At 45.3% G+C, this 22,201-nt stretch overlaps 1 protein-coding gene across 1 annotated transcript in view; it reads left to right on the top strand.

The window, feature by feature from the left end:
* The window catches only part of HEG1 (heart development protein with EGF like domains 1), an 83,772-nt gene that overhangs the window by 8,280 nt on the left and 53,291 nt on the right, over nt 1–22,201 (top strand). Inside the window, exons 2-4 of the mRNA XM_005201440.3 lie at nt 13,503–13,790; nt 15,484–15,783; nt 21,393–21,746. Coding sequence (XP_005201497.1) covers nt 13,503–13,790; nt 15,484–15,783; nt 21,393–21,746 — 942 coding nt within the window. The remainder of the gene's footprint in view (nt 1–13,502; nt 13,791–15,483; nt 15,784–21,392; nt 21,747–22,201) is intronic.

Below are 22,201 nucleotides of genomic sequence, written 5' to 3'. Positions count from 1 at the left end.
ATTCAGCCTCTGTGTGCCTTCAGTTTCTCGTCTGTCAAATGGGCTATTAATAGGCCCCTGCTCAGGGAATAGAGTGTCATAATCCCCTAGAGAGCAGATGCGAGTGCCTGGGCAGGAGAGCTCTATAAATATCGGCCATGATGACACTCCCTAACCTAGGCCTGTTCACACTGACCGTTGTACTGGTGGCAAGGCCACCTTCACCTCCAGGTTCAAGGTGCCTTCCAAGGACCTCTGTTACCTGATTCTCTCTCACCCTAGACCCCTGCCACTCTCTCCTGTGGTCTTCTAGAACTCTCTCTCTCCATCCTTAGCTTCAGATGCAGAGAGGAAAGAGCAAGATTTGAAGTTGGAAAAACTCAGTGCGACAGTCCTTGCTTACAGTCATCTGAGGAGACCAGGTTAACACACATGAAGCGATTAGGATTCAACAAAACAGCATGTAAGGTGTGCCTGACTCCAAAACATTAGGCCTTTGAAAGTAGTCGTAGTTGGGCCTCTGTGGCCCGTGAGCGTTCTTCTTCAGGTCAGAACCTTTGGACGTTACTGACACACACCTCCAAAGTGTTTGAAGGAGTTGGGAGCCACTTCAGAGCTGGTTTGTGGGGCGCAAGCAACTGGCTGCAGTTATACCTTCTCCCAGATCCAAAATGGGTTCAGCTTATCTCCATCTCTTATGTTAGAATGGGCCTTGAATTTGTGTCTGTTTCCAAAATAATCTAACCCCTTTATCAAGGGATGAAAAATTGCTGTTATCTAGGAAACTCCAGAGAATATTCTGCAGGCTCTGTTGAAAATTAGGGAATTTTTAGAAAAGAGCTCTAGCCGTGACAGCACTGTTGAAATAAGTGTGGTCTCAATGGGACCTCCTTGAAGGGGATCCGCCTCTGGGGAGGTGAATTCTTGTGGTTTGCTAGGAATTATTTATAGTATCGTCACGCCTTGCGGTGATAGAGTGCCGCTGTCTCTAGCCGCTTGGAGGGCTGGAAAGACAGATACCAGGGGTCGCTCAAGTGCTCTGACGGGGTCAGAGAACTTCTGCTCTTAACCCCTTCACTTTCTAGGTCTTTCTAGGTATGGGGCACTGGGCAGACACCTAATATCTCTGGGTCTTACTGTCCTTAGGTTAAAAATGAAGATAATAATGTCTATTAATGCTTCCCTAACAAGGCTTTTGAGGAGAAGCAAATATAATTATGACTGTGAAAGCATGTTTAAATGTAGACATATCAAGTAATGAGTCATAATATAATGAACTTACGGGGACCTTGGGCAAGGCTTTTTGTCTCTGAGCCGTTGTCCATATCTGTAAAACGGAGGTGATAACACCAGTTGTGTCTGCTGCACAGTGTGGTTGTAGGGGGTGAAGTGGATCCATGCACATGGATGAGCTTTGTAAATGTGTGTGCTGCGTGTGAGTTAGTCATTGATGCTTCAGGGGGACACATCGGACATTGTTACTACTCTTAAGTGAGGTAGGGCTCCATGGAGAAGGTAGATGTGGGAGGATAAGGGAAAGGTGGAGAGGAGGTAGAGGAAGGAAGAACATTCTAGAAAACCTCGGTGGCCTTTTTCAAGCCTCTGTCTATCCTCTAAGCTAGCACTGGCTGAATAGCTTCTCCCCGTCTCTGCCTCTCCCACCAAATGGGATATCCCTCACAGCCCTGCTCTCAGCCTTTTCCCTCCAACTCAGTGCAGTAACGTTTATCGGGCATCTCCTGTGAGCCACAGTCTCTCACAGCGGACACAGACATGGGATCATGTAAGTTACAATTGTATAAAAGAGTGAAACAGTAGTGTTGAGGGAGGGAGTTGTCTCTGGGAAGGTTGTCTCTGGGAAGGCTTCCTGGAGGTAGCAGTCTCTGGGCTGGGCGTGAGAAATGAGTCAGATTTTGCCAGAAAGCCGAGGGCAAGAGAGCGGGGTATTCTAGGTAGGAGGATGGCAGGAAGGAAGGCTTGGAGAGGAGACAGCAGGGCTTCACCTGTTTTCACTGAGGGGGTGGTTCCCATACAACCTGTCTTCTCTGTAGAAACCCAGTTCCATGCCTTCAGCCAGCAGTCAGACATTCACACATTCATACACGTTTATCCTGCTTCACTTCCAACACCTCAGATAGCAGTCATAAATGCAGACAGGTCGCCCTTTCACTCCCCTGGACCTGGCCTCCCCTCGCCTGATAATGGTCCTGTTAATCTCTCCAATGCACGTTGAAAACCCCCGTCATCTTTGTTTCGCTGCCTTTTCTCACTCACGGGTAATCATTGTGGACTCTTCCCTCCCTTCTTTCCTCCCATCCTCCTTCCTCCCTTCCTTCCTTCCTCCTCCTGAATCCCATCACTTGTTAATCAGGTGGAATTAAGTTCACATAACTCCATTCTGATGGTGGGCGACCCGAGCTGTTGTGGTGTGTCATCCCACTTGGGCAGTGAAGCTGCAGTGTGGAGCCCGGGTCCCTTGGAGGGCGTCCTGGAAGCCGGAGGTCTGCCTCAGCCCTTTCCCGCTTTCCCATTCACAGGTGTCTTTGTTTTGCTTCTTCCTTTTCTAACCTTCATTCTTTATTTCCATCGTTTTGATCAGTCTTTCTTTGGAGTTGGACAGACCTGGGTTGATGTCCAGGGCTTCTACTTGCCATGTAACCTTGGCCAGTTTACTTATCTCATTGCACCTCAGTGTCTTTATCAGAAAACAGGGATGTTAACGGTGCCTACCTCCCAGGGCTGCCAAGAGGATTAACTGGGACGGTCCCTGTGAAGTGCTGGCACGTGCCTGCTGGAAGCCAGCGCTCCCCTCATCTGGGCTGCTGTAATAATAACCAATAATTACCCTACTCCGGTGGACTTCTTTAAAAAAAATTCTCCCTAGCTTTATCTCTCCCTCCCTCTGTAAATTTCTCCCCTTTGTCTTATTTCTCTTTTCGGCCCCATTCCTTTCTTCTCCCTCTAGTTTTCTTTGTTCTTCACTGGCTATGGCAGGTGATTTTTCAAGTGTTGCTTATATTTGAACCGAGTGTCAGGTTTCTCAATCTTAATTTTAAAAGGCTGCTAGTAAACTTTTAATTCATCTCCCAAAATAGCTTTCCCTTTGCCCCTGCGGGCTCCCAGTGGGCCCACGCCGAGCCCCCCACCTTGGTCCCATGAGAGGCAGTGACCGCGGCGACCACCTCTTCTCTTCTTCAGTCCAGGCCTCAACGTGGGTCTGATGTGTACATTTTCTAACCTGTAAACTTTCCAGACAAATGATGCTTCTCTGGTTTCCTCCGAGGCCTGACCACCTCTCTCAGGCCGGTGGAGTAACGGGACTGCAGACTGTGTAAAGGCACCGGCGTCTGGTTCAGTTCGCCCGCCGCCCCGGTAGCGCCCAGGCTTCCTGCCCCCTCCCCATGCCTCTCCCCCTTCCTCCTCGGAACCAGGATGTTTTCCTTGCCTCTTTATTGTTTCGCTAACCTGGCAGGCCTCCTTTGGTGGAGCTCTGCCACCAGGCTTCCTCTCTGGGTGTGAGCGAATGTCAGAGTGAACACGTGGGAGGCAAGGAAGCCGGCTCCCCACCCCGAACCTTCAGCTCCAGGCGCCGCTTGCTTCTGCCTCTTTCTCAAAACGGCATCTTTGCTAAGGAGCCTCCGTTTCGGCTCCTCTGTGCATGTTTATTTTTCAGAGGGTGAAGCGGGACAAAGAACACCAAGGCACAAGGTATACAGGCTCCCTGCAGAAAGCCTTTTGTTTACTTATATAATCAATGGGAATCTTCTGACCTTTGTCCTTCTAAAGGTCTTGTTCCCCCCTTAAACCTATAGAATTATTTTTAAAGCAAGGAGCATGAGGTCACACCAAGGTCCTTCATCTTTCATTCCTGCCTGGATAGGCAGCCTCTTTCCTTAGCACCCCCAAGGCCACCTCAGGGGCGATTCCCTCTCTGGAAGCCTGATCCCAGTCCCGGGTGGGCTCCAGGTCAGGCGGACTCCCGGTCAGTCCCGCAGGCCTGCCTTTGTCCCCGGAGTACGGTCAGCTGGACAAAAGCCGACTCTTTCACTGGGAGGGGAGAATAATGTGCCTTGTAAAGTTCATGCTTCTCATGACAGGAGGCCTTTCCAGGGGAATCTTTTTAAAAAATCACATCATCGGATCTTGAGTCCAAACACTTCTCAGTGTGTATGGTTTTTCTTGGGGCTGCTCCTTTCAGGGTAAGAACAAGGAAGGAAACGAAACTCCCCGAGAGCCCTGGACAGTCCCGATTGAGAGCTGAGTCTTTTGTTCACACAAACTCATTTGGCTCCTAAACGTCCTCCACCCAGAATCATTACATCCGCAGCAGCATTTCAAAACACTGCCCAGAGTGGCCCAGCTGAGCAGGCGGCTGCCTTGCTGGTGAGATTGCAGCCACCCTCCCCCCACGCCCCCAAGGTTCCTGCCGGCTCCAGAGTATCCCGCCACTGGCCATCCGGCCTGAAATCCCCCTCATCTGGAGGATTCCTGGGGTGCAGGCATGAGGCCACCAGGGCCCTGCTGTGGAAGGCCTGGGATTGGAGGAGGGGGCAGCAGCCGGGGAGGGAGGGTGGGGTTCTGGCCTTAGCTCCGCACCTTCCAAACTCCCCCAGCACCCACTCTGCCTCACTGGGCCACCATCTCAGCAGCATCAGAGGGATTTATTTCCATGGTTCAGCTTTCTTGAAGCTCCTTGACGCAAGATTCCAGTGTCTTGTGTGTGGTTGAAGCTCAGTAAACATATGTATTTTTTTATTGTGAAAAAATATGTCATGTGACTTCCCAGTGGCTCAGTGGTAAAGAATCCACCTGCCAGTGCAGGAGACGCAGGAGACGTGGGTTTGATCCCTAGGCCGGGAAGATCCCCTGGAAGAAGAAATGGCTCCTCACTCCAGCATTCTTGCCTGGAGAATCCCATGGACAGAGGAGCCTGGTGGGCTACAGTCCATGGGGTTGCAGAGTCGGACATGACTGAGTGAGCACACGCACCATATGTAGTATAAAATTTACCATGTTAAGTGTACCATTCGTTGGCATTCATCACATTCACAGTGGTATACAACCATCACCACCACTCATTCCCAGAACTTTTTCATTTTCTAAACAGAAACTCATCCTATTCCTCCCTCCCTCCGGCCCCTACTAACCTCTATTCTGCTTTCTGTCTGTATGACTTTGTCTGTTCTAGGTACCACAAAGCAGCAGAATTATGTAGTATTTGTCGTTTTGAGTTTGGCTCATTTCACTTACCATGATGTTTTCAGGTCTCACCACCGTGTACCGTGTGTCAGAGTTTCCGTCCCTTGTGAGGCTGAGTAATATACTGTCGTACGCGTGCACCACATTCGTTTATCCGTCTACCTGATGACGGGCACTTGGTCTGCTTCCACATTCTGGCTACTGTGAATAACGCTGCTGGGAACATGGGTGTACACGTATCTGGCATCTTGATTCCCTGCTTTTGGTTCTTTTGTATAGATGCCTAGCAGTGGGATTGCCGGATCGTATGATAATTATATGTCTCCATTTTTGAGGAATCACCAAACCATTTTCCACAGTAGCTACACCCTTTTCTATTCCCTCCAGCAAAGCACCAAGGGTCCCAATGTCTTCGTATCCTTGCTAACACTTCTTGTTTTTCATTTTGTTTGGATAATCTCTATCCTATTGAGTGTGAAAGTAAACATATTTTTAAAACTCATAAATGCCACTGACTGAATTGTGGATTTGGAACTGTTACCGCTCCTCTTGGGCCTCAGTCCCGTCATGTGAGGGCCAGAGTAGTTGGTTGCTGGGGTCCCTGAGGACAGAGATCACCTCTGAAGAGGGATGAGGGCACCAAAGACCACACAGCCAAATTCCCAACTTCCCAGAACAAATAACAGCCCTTGGGTGCTAGCTAGTGAAACAGGTCACGCACCATACACTACATAGTCTGGGAAGAGCTGGCTGAGCTTCTCTCAGTCCTGACTGGTGTTCACGTAGGTGCGTTCATTAGGAAAGACGCTGGAATGAAAGAGCTGACCTCTAGTCTCCACTCTGCCACGTACTGTCTGGGTTATTCTGGGCAAGTGACCCCAATACTGAGCCTCAGTCTTTTCTTCTGTAAAATGGGGTAAGAATTCCTATGCTACTGCACTCTGTCAGGATCTAATAGGATAATTTAGCCCCCTCCCCCAAAGTTATCCCATAAAAAGTACTTTGCAGATTGTGAATGTGTGAGATTTCTTGATAACATCTCTGAGAATAGGAGCCTAGTTTCCTTCTCCCTTAAAGTTCTTGTGAACAATGTCCTCCTCCTCTTGTGGTTTCCAGCCCAAGGAATTAAAAAGAGAAGGGGCTCACAGTCTCTCTCTTTTAAAGTCTCATTTCTTCCCTCCCTGTGTGAGCAATTGAGTTTTAGGAAAGTCTTTGAAAATTACAAAGAAACTGCCATCAGAGTTTTAAGAAGCCACGTCGGCACATACGACTGTGCAGATCCAGGCACCCAGCTCCGCAGCACTCTGAAGAGCGTTCCCCAGGCTGAGGATCCCAAAAAAGGGGGCAGGAACGGGGAATCCCACAGCTGACTGTGGTCAGGACTCAGTGTCTTATTGACCTCCCAGAGCCTCTCCCTGGGGAGCTTTAACCCCTAGCCATCTGACCTTCACCTTCCATCTTCCAAGCATCACTCAGCAAAGTCCTGGGAACTTCGGTTGACTCTCTCTGGCCTTTTTGCAGCCCTGCTGACTGTGGCCTCTGTCTGCTATATCTCTGCACACACTGCCTTCCTGACTTCTGCTTTCAGTGTCATCCTGTCCTTCCCTTGTCATCTGTGTCTCTTTCACTGGCTCTCCTCCCACCCAGTTCTAGTTCTCCCCTCAGTTCAGTCCTTTCCCTGCCTTCCCCTTCACCTGCCGCCCCTCTGCCCTTCCTCCTGATCACCCGTCCCACATCTTAACTGCCTGTCATACATTTCCACCTGGAAGTCATAACATCATCCCAGACTTCATATTTTGAAAAAGGGCTTTTCTTCTCTTATAAATTCATCCTCCATCTCACCACTACTCCTTCTTTGTTACCATCCTTTTCGTTACCCGTGAAGTTCATCTCTGAGTTAGAAGCTAATTTAGATGTCCTCTTGTTCAGTCTTCCAGCTAATAACACGCAGCTGCTGCCAGGCCAAGTCTGTCTGATGCCAGAGCCCACGTGATAGGCACTGTCTTGCTGCTCTTAGAAGCAGGGAGTGCAGCTGGGCTTAAGGCTACAGGTTGGAGGCCGGTGAGACTTCCTCTGGCCCTGCTCGTTGGTTAGTGCCTCGAAGGCCCAGTGTCACCGAATAGGCTGAGGTGTGATGGAAGGAGACCTGCGTTGACTGTTTTCCCTCTGCTGCTGAGCTGTGACCTTGAACAATCAACTTTACCCCTTAGTCTCCCTCATGTGCCATGACACCCGCTTGACCAGCTGTCACGTGTGTTGAGTGAGATAACACAGGTGAAAACACTTAGCACCGTGGCATGAGATCTGAATCTAAATGGTGGGAAACGAACATAAAGCACTTGTGCTTCAACTCTGTGCCCCAGAAGCAGAGGGTGTAGCCGGCAACACTTGACTTGGGGCGGCCGCAGCAGTAGGTGGTGCCTCGGGGGCGGGGGTGGCTGGGCCGCCTGGAGGAAATTGCCTCTGTGGATGACACGGGAGGCTCTCCACACACACCCACTCTGCTGCTCAGGAACAGTGCGAGCCAAAAACCCTCAAATCAGGGGGTTGGGGGGTGAGGAGTTGACTCTGTAGCAGCTGCTAATTAGGAAATGCTACTCCCAGGCAGTGCTAGCACCCCTGATGATCCTGGTTCACAAACAGATGTTTTGGAACATTAAGACATTACAGAAGTGGAAGTTGTCAACTTGGGAAAAAAAATAAAACAGGCAAAGCAGTAAAGCTCTCTTGTTAATGTAATCTCCATTCATGGTACAAGGGAAAGTGATGGCCCGACACCAGGAGCTGAGCACAGAGGGAAGGATGCTAATTTCCAATTCCAGAGACAGCTGGGAAATGACCATCTAAACTCTACTATGAGGCTGGTCGTGTGGCTCAGTTGCCACAGGATGTGAGTGGGGTTTGAGTAATCACCTCTGACCCCGCCATGGAGAGGGATGGGTGAGGTGAGGAGTGCCAGCCCCCCTGCGCCTCGGGGCGCCCCTTCCCACCCAGAGGCTGCGCCCGTGCATCTGGTGGGGCAAGCCTCTTCTGCTCACTGGCTGGCTGGCCCAGGCTCCGCGGCCTGAGGCATACCTTCTTTCTTTCTCGGATTCCTCTTCTCCACCAAGAAGAGCAGCTTTCTGGATACCTGCCCCTGCATGTGGTGGGTTCCTGTAGAGTCCTGTTCACTTTACTCTGAATCGCTCTCCCACTGAGGTTTTTACACCTGCGCTAAATAAGGAGCACACCTCAGGCAAAATTTAGCCACAGGAACCCTGAACAACCCAGGGCTTCTGTAAGAAGTTGTCCTTGGACTTCAGTAAATATTTTAGCACTTGACTCATTACTTTTCCTGAGATAGAGCCTGGAATGGTGCAAAGCACTTAACGATCACAATCAAGACCTTGAATAGCAGAGAGGGTGGGCTGGGCTCTGCCTGCCCCCACTACGTGGTTAGTGAATCCCTTTTCTGAGAAATAGTTCATATGCAATAAAAGGAGTAGAGATACCTCCAGAGTTAAGCGGGGGGCAGTGGGATACTGTTCTTTGGGAATCCCAGGCCAGGGACATCAGGGGCTTGTTTTATAAAATTTTATTTTTATTTTTATCAAACTTCTGCGTGGTTTAAAGATTGAGTATGTTTTACATGGCTATTATAAAAAACACTGACCACTCCTACCATTATCATTTTCTGCTTCCCACTTTCAGCCCTTTTAACTGATTTTTTAAGGAATTATATCCATATCTCTAAGTAGCATGCTTATGTCCCTGTTTATTGATTTTTTTTTTTTTTTTTTTGGTTTTGGTTTTAGGCTACAATCATTGATTTCTCTTGGTGGAAATTTTATATCATTCCAAGCTCTACCAGTTTTACTCTTTAGGGTCAGCTTTAAAATGCATTTTGACACAGCTTAGTTACCTTTCTCCTGCACAACATGATTCTGATCGTCCCCCCTGACTTATGTTATGTTTACTCTGTCTTGTCTTCTTAATCCGACCAGTGAGAAATTGCTGTTTTATAAATTCAGTGCTTCTTAGGTTTTACGCACATATTTACCATTTGCTTTGCTCATTATTTCTTGTACCTTATAGCTTTCACCTAAAATTGCTTTTTCTGCTACTTGAAATAAATTCTCCATCATTTCGTTTAGTGGATGTAGTTGATTAACCCAAATCTGACTGAGAATGTTTCTGTTTTGAAAGATAGTTTCAAGACAGTTTTCAAATATAATTCTGTTGAGTATACAATTCTAGTTTTTTCTCTCTCAGCACATTAAAAATATTTATCCACAATGGCTCCCATTGTTGCTATTGAGAAATCAACTATTATTTGAATTATCATCTTCTGTAGCTGCTTTGTCATTTTTTCCTCCTGGTTGTTTTTAAGACCTAGTGTTTGTGATTTTTCTGCCCTTTCTCTGTGATATGGGCTTATATTTCTTTTTATTTAGCTTCCTAAGGATTCATTTGACTTCCTTAGTCTGAAGACATATACTTTTTATCAGTTCTGGAAAATTCTTAGCCATTACCTTTTTGAATATTACTATTTTTCTTTTTTCTCATTTCCCCTCCTAGAACTCCAGTTAGATATATGTTGTACTTTCTCACTGTATCTTCTTGTTTCTTCATCTCTTTTTCATATTTTCTGTCTCTTCATGTCATCTCAGCATTCTCTTGTCATCTGTCTTGTAATTCTTAATTCTGTTTTCAGCTGTATCTAATCTGCTGTTGAGTTTCCTAATTTTAATTATTATTTTTTCATTCCTAGAGTTTCCATGCAGATGTCTTTCAATTTTAAGCCATCATTTATAGTCTTTTTCTCTCATTTTCAATTTTTTCTTATTTATCTTCATGGAGTTTTAAATACTTACATTCTTTGTCTGATAATTCCAGTAGTTGAAGTCTTTCTTGTCTAGTTTGCTGACTTTTGCCCACAAATGCCTTTTTCTTGTTTATTTTGTGATTTTTTTTTTTACTGTGATTTCTTATTCCTTAGGATTTTATCCAATTTTATATAATAGGATTTTATCCAATTTTAAATAAAAAAATAAGGGGAAGGTATGTTCACCTACAGATCATTCGCATTTGTTCCTCCCTAGTACTCAGAGACACTGTGTATCAGCACCACTTTTTCCTCCCCATTAACAGTGTGTGTGTGTGTGGTTTGTGATATAATTTACATACCATAGAATTCAGCATTTTAAAGTACAGGCATACCTCCGAGATATTGTGGGTTTAATTCCAGACCACTGCAATAAAGTGAATATCACAATAAAGCAAGTCACATGGAATTTTTGGTTTCCCAGTGCATTTAAAAGTTGTGTTTAAAATATACTGTAGTCTGTTAAGTGTACAACAGCATTATGTCTAAAAAGCACAATGTACATATTTTAGTTAAAAATAATGCTTTTGGTACCAATAGACTTGATTGACACAGGATTACCACAGACTTTGAATTTGTAAAAAAAAAAATGCAGTATCTGTGAATTACAATAAAATGAGGTATGCCTATATATAATTCAGTGGCTTCTAGTATATTCACAAGGTTCAGGACCACTTTTAAAAACATATTTGTAATAATTTTCTTTGGTGTATAGTTGATTTACAATGTTGTTAGTTTCAGGTATAGAGCAAAGTGATAGTTGATTTACAATGTTGTTAGTTTCAGGTATAGAGCAAAGTGATTCAGTTACGCAAATATTCATTCTTTATTGGATTATTTTCTCCTATAGGTTATCACAGAATATTGAGTAGAGTTCCCTGTACTATACAATGTGTTCTTGTCGGTTGCCTGTCTTATTTGTAGTAGTGTGATTTATCCCTTCCCACTATATTTCCCCTTTGGTAACTGTAAGTTTGCTTCTGATATCTGTAAGGCTGTTTTGTGAATAAGTTCATTTGTATCATTGTATCATCAAATAATTCCAGTTTTAAAAATTGGAATTCAGAGAGGTGAGCTAACTCCGAAGCTGGCAGCTGCTCTGGGGCACCTGCTCATCATTTGTGACCTTGAACTTCTGTCCTGATGGCTACAGGGATGCAGGAGATAGGAGGGAGCCTGAGAGAAAACTCAGGCTATGAGTGATATCATATGATATTTGTCTTTCTCTGCCTGACTTACTTCACTTAGCATCATATCTCTGTAGGATCACTTTTAAATATACCCGTGGCTTGAGGTTTAGACCACACAGGTGTTCTATGTGCTGCACACCCACATAAGGGCTAGCTTTATGGTTATCAATTCTTGGGTGAGTTGTTATTTTTCTTTCACCTGAAACCAAGATTGAGGGGCCAGATTTAGTGCTGTCCTCTTCGGCAGGGCAGGTTTGTTTCTACTTGCCTTACACCCAAGGTATAGCCCTGGTCTCGACTTCATATAGGAGTTTTCTCTCAGGCTCCCTCCGATCTCCTGCATCCCTGTGGCCACCAGGACAGAAGATCAAGGTCACAAATGATGAGCAGGTGCCCCAGAGCAGCTGCCAGCTTTGGAGTTTAGCTCACCTCTCTGAATTTCAGCTCTCGGTTCATTTTTGACCTCACTAGATTTGCTTGCTAACTCAGCAATGCGTTTATAAGTATTCTTTAGAAAACATTTTATTCAGCGTTTTTAGTTGTTGTTAGCGGCAGGGTTATTCAGGATACTGCAGGACAATAGTCTACCTTTTAGTTTTGTTTATAGTGTGCATTTTTCCTGCCTTCTGTTTTTAGTCAACCCTCCAGGGAGACAGCATGGTTCAGTGATAGCCATGTCCTGTCTTCACGTGGCCATTCTCTTCCGTTTGAAGACTGGAATTCCTTGAGCTGATTGGATCGTGGGGCACCCATCTCTTGCTCCCTAAAGGAGACGTTGCTGCTTCCAGAGGCTCAGCCATTCTGACCATTGGCCAAGCCTCACACTCGTCTTCAGGCTGTAAATAGAACTAACTTCATTTCCTTCTCTTTGCTCATGGCTTACCAGTTTTGGAGCAAGGGTTTTAAAGTCCCTTCTGCCTCCTGACAATCACTTTTTTCTGGCTTCTTTTGAGAATAACTTATCTCATTGTGCCAAGATGACCAAGAGGGTAGGGAGGGCATCTTCAGATCCTTTCCCTCCTCTTGGGAGGTCAGCTGGCCTTTGCAGCTCAGAGAGGAAGAACAAAGGTTACATGCTGTGTGGGTTGCTCACTGCTGTCCATAACCCTAGAGTCGCACGTTGAACTTATGTACTTGGTAGCTGCCCTGGAAACACCACTCCACATCCCATTTCTAGCTGAGTGTGGACCTTGCCTGTCTGGGGCTGGGCCCCAGGGGAGCTCAGATGCCTAGGAAACGCCCTCCTCCTTAGGAAGCTTCTGTTAATTATCACTTACAGGAAACAGAATAGGAAGCATGGAAAAAGTAATTCTCAAGGGGGTTGGGGAGGAAATGATTCCCTTAAGAAAGGTCATCAGAATCTCTTTATGGAAGAATTTATAATCAGCACCCCTCCAACTCCAGTCTGTGCGTCATTGCTTCAGGTAGGAGTGGATCAGAGTGGGGACAATGTCGAAAACCTCTGCTCTAGAATTGCACTGTCTATATGGCCTCATGTGGCTATTGTGCCCTTGAAGTGTGGCTGGCAAATTACTCTCTGGACTTTAAAGGTTTAATTCTGAAAAAAGAATGCAAAATATCTCAATAGTTTTATATCAGTTACGTATTGAAGTATTATTTTGAATATGTTGGAGTAAATAAAATATTTGTTAAAATTATTTTCACCCATTTCTTTTAAAAATGCGCTACTGTAAGTTTTAAAGTTACTTCTGTGGCTTGCATTTGTGGCTTACTTTATATACCTCTTGGACAGGGCTGATCTAGAAGATAACTTGCTCCTTTGGTGTGTGTGTGTGTGTGTTATATTTTGAGTTGAACTGTAGGTTCTGCCTGCAACATTTGCTGGTCCAATGGTTGGCCATTTTTGTCTGACTCATATGGATAGAAGTGACTTCATTCATCCCTGCAAAGCTTTCTCAACACCAACCTCAATCCTAAGCAGAAAGAAAAATATCATTCCCAAATGGGAACATAAAAATGGGTTTTTCAAGGAGCTATGTGGTCAGCAATAACTTCAAATTGGTCTCTTTCTATCGATCTTCATCACTTATTCTGTTTATTGTAAAATTTAATCCTGTATAATATTGTTGCTTTCTAATTTCTTCCCCTGGATTGCAAGAATAATTACTGTTGGAGAAAAAGAAAGGTGAAGTTATTCTCCTTGAACCCACTTCTCCATTGATGTATGTGCTTACGTATGTTTTCTGAAGGTTTAGTGCTCTTTTTAGAAGGCAATAAGTTCTCACTGATTTGTTTTCCTCTTGTTTCAGCTGTTGTAAAAAACCACTGGCTAGAAAGCAACACTGAACCCCAAATAGAAAACATTACCTTTGATCAGAATCAAGTGGACTTTTCAACAGTGGTCTCCAAAGAGGGTGTCATGGTGCAGACCCCCAGGAAGATCCATCCTTCTTTGGATGCTCCAGAAAACATCACCTTACAAACTGAAACAGCAGCTGCTAGAGGAATAAATGACTCTTCAGGGAGAACAGAGTTCACCGTTCCCCACTATGGGCCTGGAAGAACAACGACTCTGACTTCTCAGAGCAGCACCTTAGGTGAGTTTATGCTAATGACACTATTTCGTGCATGAATATCCAGTCCTGGGAAACCAAATATCTGATGATCTCTGCCTTCCCCCATCCTGAGTCATGATGCTCAGCCAAGGGTCCTGGGACAGAGGGGACCACACTGTTCCTTAGGCTCCACCTGTGGCTCATTGTGGTTAATTGAGTTGTAAGTATAGACCAGGGGAGGGTGCAGATTTGCTGAGTGGCCTGACCAATCCTGTGGAATCTACATTCCACGGCCATACCAAATCACACCATATTGGCGGTCCTGCCACACTCAGCCATCTCCTAGGTACCAGGTCTGGTGGACTGCTGGGCTGTGTTGTTTGTGTTGATGTAGCTCAGATGGTTGTTCTTGTGCCAGTCTGTATAGCACAAACTGTTTTGCCATTTTTAGCAAAGGATTTCAATAAGGGGCTCAGGCTGGATGAGCAAGATTTGATTGAAGAAGCGAAGACAAAGAAAGCTAGCACCGACTAGATACCCACTCAGCACCAACATATCTCCTCTGTCTATTCTCACAGCAAGTGATAAGGTCACATTGCTCTCATTTTAGGAATTTGGAAACTGAAGCTAGAGAAATCCATCAGTCCAATGTGTGCAGGTCAGACAGTTAACGGGTTTCAGAGCTGAGATTTGAGCCGAAGCCTGTGTATCTGAGCAAGGTGGGAGGGGTGGCTGAGGAGTGCAGTGTCCGGGTCATGTGAGCGAAGGTACAGAGGAAGGAAGAGAATGTGGCCCTTTGTGGATGGGGAGGATGTAAGTCACACACACAGGAGAGGAGCAGCGGGTAGGACAGTCGTGTGGGTGGGGTTAGGCACAATTAGCCAACACTTTGAAAACCAAGCAGTTTTGATTTGGTGTGATGGGGAATGTCACTGAAGATTTTTGAACAAGGCAGTCACATGATTAAAGTGAATTTGGGCAGGTGCATCTGGCAGATGGGTAGACGATGTCTGGGGTGGGAGATGGAGCAGAAGTAACCTGGAGCCCGGAGAGCACCCAAGCAGACACAGAAAGCCAGATACCAGGTGCTAATGTATAGCCTGGTGTTAACGTATGGTCTGGTGGCTTTGGGGATGGAGAGGAAAGAATCAGTAAAGACTCTTCACAAAGGAAAACTGATATGCTTTGGTGATGACCTAAAGGAAGAGGCTGAAACCATCAAAGATGACCCATCCCACCCCAGTGATGGGAGGTCTGATTGGGGGACTCAATTCTGTAAAGGGTATGTAGGGCAGAATTTTACATTCCATTTGTGAATGGTGGATATAGAGCTTAGAAACTGTATGTGATGCTGCCTGGGTTTGTTGGTCATTCAGATTGTGGAAATTTTATGTTAAATTTAAGTAAATTCTGGGACCAGCTTTGTGGAATGTGAGTGATGTGTCATGATCCAAAACCGACCTCTGGTTCCATGTCATCTGATATTTAGCTTCTTTGTGCTCCTTTGTTGATAATTTTACCATAAAATGCAGAGTCTTTGTTTGCGAGATCTGAAAACAGCCTTTGTGTGAGTCTGTGGTCTCTGCTTCAGGAGGAAATTTTTCAAAGAATGAACAGTTGCTCCTAATTTCTTCTCGTGTCTGTTTTATAGAGGTCAGAGGTGAGCTCACTCAAAGATGGTTCAGACATTTGGAAGTCTGCTGGTGGAATGTTAATTGTCTCTGTCTACTTTCAGCCTTGGGAAAGCGTCACCCGCCATCCAGCAGTTCAGGGTCAGAAGCAAGAACTGCCCCTCTTTACATGGAGAGTGGAACATCCTGGGGTTCCCCGGCGGGGGCACAGGGGCTCCCCGAAGAAGTGACTGTGCACACCCAAATGGCTGCCACTTCAGTTTTGAGCCAGTCCTCTCTCCCTGCTGTGGAGGGGGGAGAAGAGACAGCACTCCCCAGGCAGAGAAGTTCCTCAGGACCAGAGCCCTCCTGGCCGCCTCTCTCCAGGACATCGGCTTACTCCCCTCCTTCTGACCATCCCTCATGTGAGTGCTTCTGTCCCAGCTTCACCCTCTGAAGTCATGTAGAATAGAAATAAATGGCCCTGAATGTCCAGCCAGTTACATACTCATCACAGGGGCTAAGGAAAAAGACTTTAAGCACCAGGGCAAAGTATTGGGGGTTAAAAGTACAACCTGCACAATTTATCTCGGTGCTGAGTTCATTTTTAAAATGTGTTTTCTTTACTTGTATAAGGAAGAAAATAATAGTTGGTCCGGTAGCTGCTCTAGACCTTTCTCTCCACCAGGCCCTGCTTTTTCCCCTTTCCCCCACATACACACATACACACACAGCCAAGACTGAGAGTGGCAGTGTGTGTTCTTGCCTAAGAGACCAGTTCCAGGGTGAATAAAATGGTGAACATTGTGCCATTCGACAGAGAGTTATATTTGTATTTCCTCATTTTTGCAAAAATGTTTCTTTCAATGGCAAAGATAACAGACAGTTTTCTCTGGGCATCATTTCAAGAAAACCCATACAGGCAGGTGTTTGCAAGGTTGCAGTGGTGGATCCCCGGGCCCTTTGTGTTCCAACCCCTGGCCATCAGTTAAGTCTCCATGTAGGTGTCCCACCTCCACTGAGCCTTTCATGAACCCTCTGAGCCATGCACCAGGTCACGCTAGCTTATCCTTATCCATCTTCACCTTCTACCCAGCTGCACTGTAATCCTCTGAGGACACAGATTGTGACTGTTACTTCTCTTAGGTTCCTCTGCCCCACAGTGGGGTGCAGTTGACGAGGAAGGGGATGAGCATGTGCCAAATGTTACAGGGTACATCCAGCCACAGGCCAGTGCTGGAAACTGCCCAGCGTTTCTCTTCTGTGAGATTTCATTCGGAGCCTGTGCGCACTACGTGTGTTTCCATCTGCGTGCCGTGGGGAGCAGGGCCGGAGGGCGGGAAGTATCCTTGGGAGCTTCAGAAGTTGCCATTTCAGAGGATATTAGAAATACTTTACAGGACTAGGGGTTCCAGTTTATGTCATCAAAGTGAAAACGGAGATCCTCTCTGGAATACCTATTGAAAGCAGCCCATTCCCCTTTCATATACTCTATATAGTTTCCTGCCAACTGGGTATGTGTATAATTTATGATTCATATTTTTAGGGGATTGCTTTTAAAATTATTCTTAAACGTTGGTTAGATTGGATAAAAGCTACGATCCTTTCCAGCTTCAAAGTCCTGTGGTTCGGTGGTTTAAGAACCACTTTACGAAATGATGGAAAGGAAGCATTTTCTAGGAGGCTAAACTTGACTCTGGTCAGGGTCATTTAATATTTATACTTTAAATTCAACCCACTGCTGTGGTATATTTATTGTGGTATATTTGAAAATCAGTCTATGTTTCCAACGACTGGCTTTGACTGTAGTCATCTATACTTTCAGAAAAATATTTAGCCCTCCAATTCCTTCATCCTTTTAGAACCTTATACTTTTGATTTTTGAAGTGGTCTACCGTATCGTTCCTCTTCCTTAAATCCTTTGCTGAGCATTGCACTTCCTTCTTAGTGAACCAGTTGTTCTATTCCAGGTAGAGTCCCACCTCGCTCTTAGATACTGGAGGGGACTTGGGGTGCTGTTCAATGCAGGGAGACCCAGGCATTGAGGATGTGACTGCCAGCCATCTGGATCTAGCCTGCTAGCCCCATCCTGCTGCAGGGATGTACAGGGGACATGAACAAGGGCCTGAAGCCATGTGGAGATGAAGCTCTGCTTTATTATTTTTGTTTATTTTGTGTTTTGGCTGTGCTGGGTCTTCCTTGTAGTGTGTGGGCTTCTCTAGCTGTGGCACATGGGCTTAGTTGCCCCTCGGCATGTGGGATCTCTGTGCCCTGACCAGGGATTGAACCTGCATCCCCTGCCTTGCAAGGCAGACTCCTAACCACTGGACTGCCAGGGAAGTCCCAGAGCTCTGCGTTATTCTGAGTGCTGGGCTGGTCCCTGCTAACCTGCTAACCAGAGCTCTAGTGTATCTTCTACCTCCCCTGAAACCTGAATTTTGAGATGTAGATTTCCTGACTGTGGGATCTAGGAGTTCTAGGCATGCAGGCAAGAGTGCTGAGAAAGCCAGCAGGACTTGGCAGACACAGACTGGGAGTCACCCAACCCAGCTGGCCTCTCCGAGGGGAATCGAAGCCAAGAGGGAGTGTGGCGGGGGCGTGTACTTTGTGACACTTGGCTGCTTTGTCACTAGTGAATGTGACCCTGTGAAAGTCCTGGCACTTGGATCAGTCAGAGGACTGATGCTGCTCACTAGGGCCTGGGGAGGATGGGGGTCCTTATTCGAAACATGAAGGGATTAGACCAGCTGATCCTGAAGATCCTTCTAGTTCCAGCATCTATTATTCCAGACACATCAGCCTTTGTATTCTGTGACTCCTTCACTTCTCATTCTGCTGCACACAGATGTACACACAACATAGCCTTTCTGAGGCTTGGGTAGCCAGGAGTTGCCTGCTTTCAAAAATAAATTACATGCTAATAAATATATGCATTAAATCAAGTATAGGCCTAGACAGCTAACTCAGATTTTAAAAAAAGAGATCGGAAGCCATTTGAAACTTTTTGCTTCCTCCTTTTTTTTTCCTTCTCTACTTTTTATATTTTCTCGAATGACCATGTGCTATTTGATAATTAGGGGGAAAAGTAAGCAAAGCAACTAATAGGGAAAAAAGTTCTCTTTTAAAGGTGAAAAGAGATATGTGTATGTTGAACTATGTGAGAGTGGCTACAGTTGAGCACTAAATTTAGTACCGAGCTTCCTGGAAACCAGGGCACAGAGGGAAACTGGGTTGGGTATGATATATTGTCAGATAAAGTGAGTAATACAATTTCATCCATAGGCTTCAGTGTTTTGGGGGCAGTACCTTCTAAGAGGAATTTTATGTAACGAATATTGAGGATCATAATAGAAAATGCCTTCAATTGCTGTTTTGTGGAAATTGTGCTAATGTTCTTTAAAAGGTGATGTTTTCTATATATACTAAATAGGAGCAGAGGGTGTAGTAATGGATCTCAACTCATGAAAGTGTTTCTGTGGGCAGCTGAGCTGATATGGTCCAGGTAAATTGCTCTGTGGTGATTTCACTTTGTAGAGGAAGAGAATATAAATAACTCAGAAGGTTGTAGATTTAGCAATACCCTTGCCAAATATCAGCTGCTTCAGCAAGATTTTTGGCAAGTTCTGGGTCACAGCCAAGTCGAGGGCAAGCATCGTAACATGTGCCCGAGGCTCCAGTACACTGTGTTGTAATGGGAGAGGGACCTGTGTTCTTTCCCCAGAAGAGCAGGTGTTCTTTTCACCCCTTATTATAAATATTAGGGAATTAGCTTTTTCTGCTCCAAAATGGATGGTCTTCTCATTTTTGAATGGCTGCTTCAAGGGTAGAAAATGAGCAAGGAAGGGCAATTATTAAATAATCAGCAGTGCTGTTCTGCTGATTATAAACATAGCACATTTCCCCCTAGATGTATTCAGCAGGTGCGCATTTGGTAACATAAGTGGTGACTGTAGATTAGTTTGACCAAGCCTTTTCTCCTTTTGTTAAGAAGCACCAACTCTGCAGAAGTATTCACACTGCTTAGTAGCTTTGCTGTGAGGACTGAATGGGATTATACAAATAAAGTCTTAGGCAGCACAATCTGGAGGTCTACGTAAAGTATGGCACATTGTTATTGGTTGAAAAGGCAGCTTGTAATACTGATGATAATGAAATGGTGAAACAGTGTTCCGTGGAGCTCAGGGTCAGGGAAAACCTAGCCGTTTTCCTTTTGTGACTTTCAGCGGTTGTGATGTTTACGGTTGTATTTCTGAGGCCATTTGCTTTGCTGGACAGGTATTCAGGCTGAGTCCAATAAAACCGTCACTGTGCACTGAGTCGATGAAATAATGCAATTTACTGGGAATAGAAGTGTTTTGAAGGAGCACTCAGCAGTCCGATGGGGCTGTAATTGGTGGATATAGATGGTGACTCTAACGAAGTTAGGCCCAAGAAGCGAAGTAGGTGAGTGAGGATTTGGGACATGTCTGTGTTGTGCTTTGTTTTTTTTTTTTTTTTTAAATACTGAACCTTTTTTGTTAGTTTGTAGCAGAGAAAGGCTTATTTCAGGGTTAAGCAAGGAGAATGGATGGCTTGTGCTCAAAAACCCCAGGTCCATTTGTTTTTGGTCTTAAGTAGGGATGGCTATAGGCGGCAACTGTTTTTGTTTCCAGGTCTCTCTCTTCCTTTGATTTAGTTACTGGTTTTATGGATTGCCTGCGTCTTCCTTGTCTCCCTCAAGGTCCAGCAGCCAGAGCCACAGCCTGTGTTCTAGGTATACCTGGTTCTGTGGTTTGGTACGAAAGTAGAAGGAGCCTTTTTGTTTCCTGTGCTCGCCCTCTATGTGTATGTTTAACTTTTATCTGTGCTTTTGTTAGGACTGCATGTTGGACTGGTCTTCAAAGAAACGTTTATAATGAGGACTTTATTTTTTTTCCTTTCCTGGGTCATAATTAACAGTTTGAAGCTTTTCATTTTATAGGTATAGAGAGTACTTTTTAAAAAATTTGGCTTAAAAAGAGAAAAAAAGCGCTCTTCCTTCTTGCCTCTGGGTCTTCTTGCCCACTCACCAGGCTTCCCTGCAGTTTATTCCTGTTTGGCATGAGGCTTTCAGTGCACCCTTCTGGAGGTCATTTCTCAGGGTGTCCTTTGGAAAGTTCTTTGTGGAAGGGAACCACCAGCAAGCCACTGTACTTCTGTAGAGCAGACTGTCCACTTTGACCAATGGTGTGTTACTCAGCTCTTGAGGCTCTTGACAACTGTTCCAGTGTCTGCCATCCATTTCATCAGAAATGCTGTTCCCAACCTGGAGTCCTTGGGACCCGCTGGAGTACTGTGTGAGCCAGTCTCCAAAGCTTCATGAGGTTAACTCCAGGGATGGAGCCTGTTGCTTTTGGGTGGAATTAAATCAAATCAGTGGGGTAATGATGAGTATCTCCTGCTGATTAGAAGCTCTGCTACTTAATAAATGCAGCTTGGTTAATAGTCTTTTGAAATGTCAGCTTTACAATGGCCCTGAGGTGGCAAGTAATAAAGAACTGTCGCTGGCGGCAAGGCTGGGAATGACTGTTCTAGGCCACCATTGTCCCGACTGTGGATGCAGAGCCCAAGGCCTCCTCGCTGGGGACACGGTCCCCTGTAATGCACCCACTTTTATGCAGTTTTAGGTATAGGCTTTAATCTATAATAGCATTTGAACAAAAGGCTTACGTGGCTAAAACAAAACAAAACACAGACTGTGTCACAGTGGTCTGTCCTATATAGGTTATAAGGTGGACTCAAGAACAGAAGTTTTTAGCTTCTTCTATATAGACTGACGCAAATCGGGTCTAGAGGCTTTCTGCTGTCTTCCTCTTAGCTTGATCTGAAGCTTTCTCTGTGCTCAGTGAAGGATCTCATGCTTCTTCACTTAGCTCTGTGAAAAGAGGGAGAATGAGTTAGGTGTGTTTATCTATTAGATCCATATTACATATATTCACCTACCAAAATGTAATTACCATCATTTGTATCCAGATATACCCTGGCTAGTCTTAAAGCATATTTTCTTCCGTTCTAGCTTCTGGAAGTACAGAGGATTTAAACAACTCTACTGCTGTCCACAGCTCCTCGGTGAGTGGGACAGAGAGTGTCCATGTTGCCACCACGTTCCCCAACAGTGTCCAAAGGACGCCCCAGTCTTCAGCCACCAGTCTGCGACCTCTGAATGAGACAGAACATTTCCCCGAGGACTCTGAAATTGCCATAACTTCATCATCAGTCCATTCTTCCCCGTCGGAGGCAGAGTTGAGAAGAAGCAGTGGAGTATTCGGGAGCCCAGGGAATGGGGCATTCACAGAGCTGTCCACAGAAATTGCATTTGGTCCTACATCTTCCAACATCTCAAGGGAATTTTGGCAAAATGATTCTCCAAGTAAGTCTTCAATCTCTATTTGATCTATTATGGACATTTAAAAATTGTTGAATTTTTTCAAGGGGTCACTTCAAGACCATTTGTAATCTTAAAAAAAAAAAAAAGAAAACAGCTGTTTTCTTGGATAACACTATCTCCTTTATCTGGTAGACCACATTATCACATTTTGATTTTCAGCCCCATGACAATGTTGTGAAATTAGTGAAACAGGCATCATTCCTCCTGCTTTCTTGTAGGTGAGGAAACTGAGGCTCAGCTGGTTTAAGGAGTGCGTGCGTGATCTTTATCTCACTCACCGCAGAGCTGAGACTCCCACCTCCGAGCTCCCGGTGCTGATGCATCTTGTGGCTCTGCAGCTTCAACTGCAGACTGAGAGCTGGCCGCTCTTTAAAGCCAGCTTCAGTTATCTTATGTACAGATCATCTTCACAAATAAATCTGCAGAGTATGTAAATA

The sequence above is a fragment of the Bos taurus genome, chromosome 1, assembly GCF_002263795.3.
Source record: "Bos taurus isolate L1 Dominette 01449 registration number 42190680 breed Hereford chromosome 1, ARS-UCD2.0, whole genome shotgun sequence".
Taxonomy (NCBI): domain Eukaryota; kingdom Metazoa; phylum Chordata; class Mammalia; order Artiodactyla; family Bovidae; genus Bos; species Bos taurus.
The sequence above is the reverse complement of the archived record's forward strand: the minus strand, read 5'-3'. Positions and strand labels throughout refer to the sequence as shown.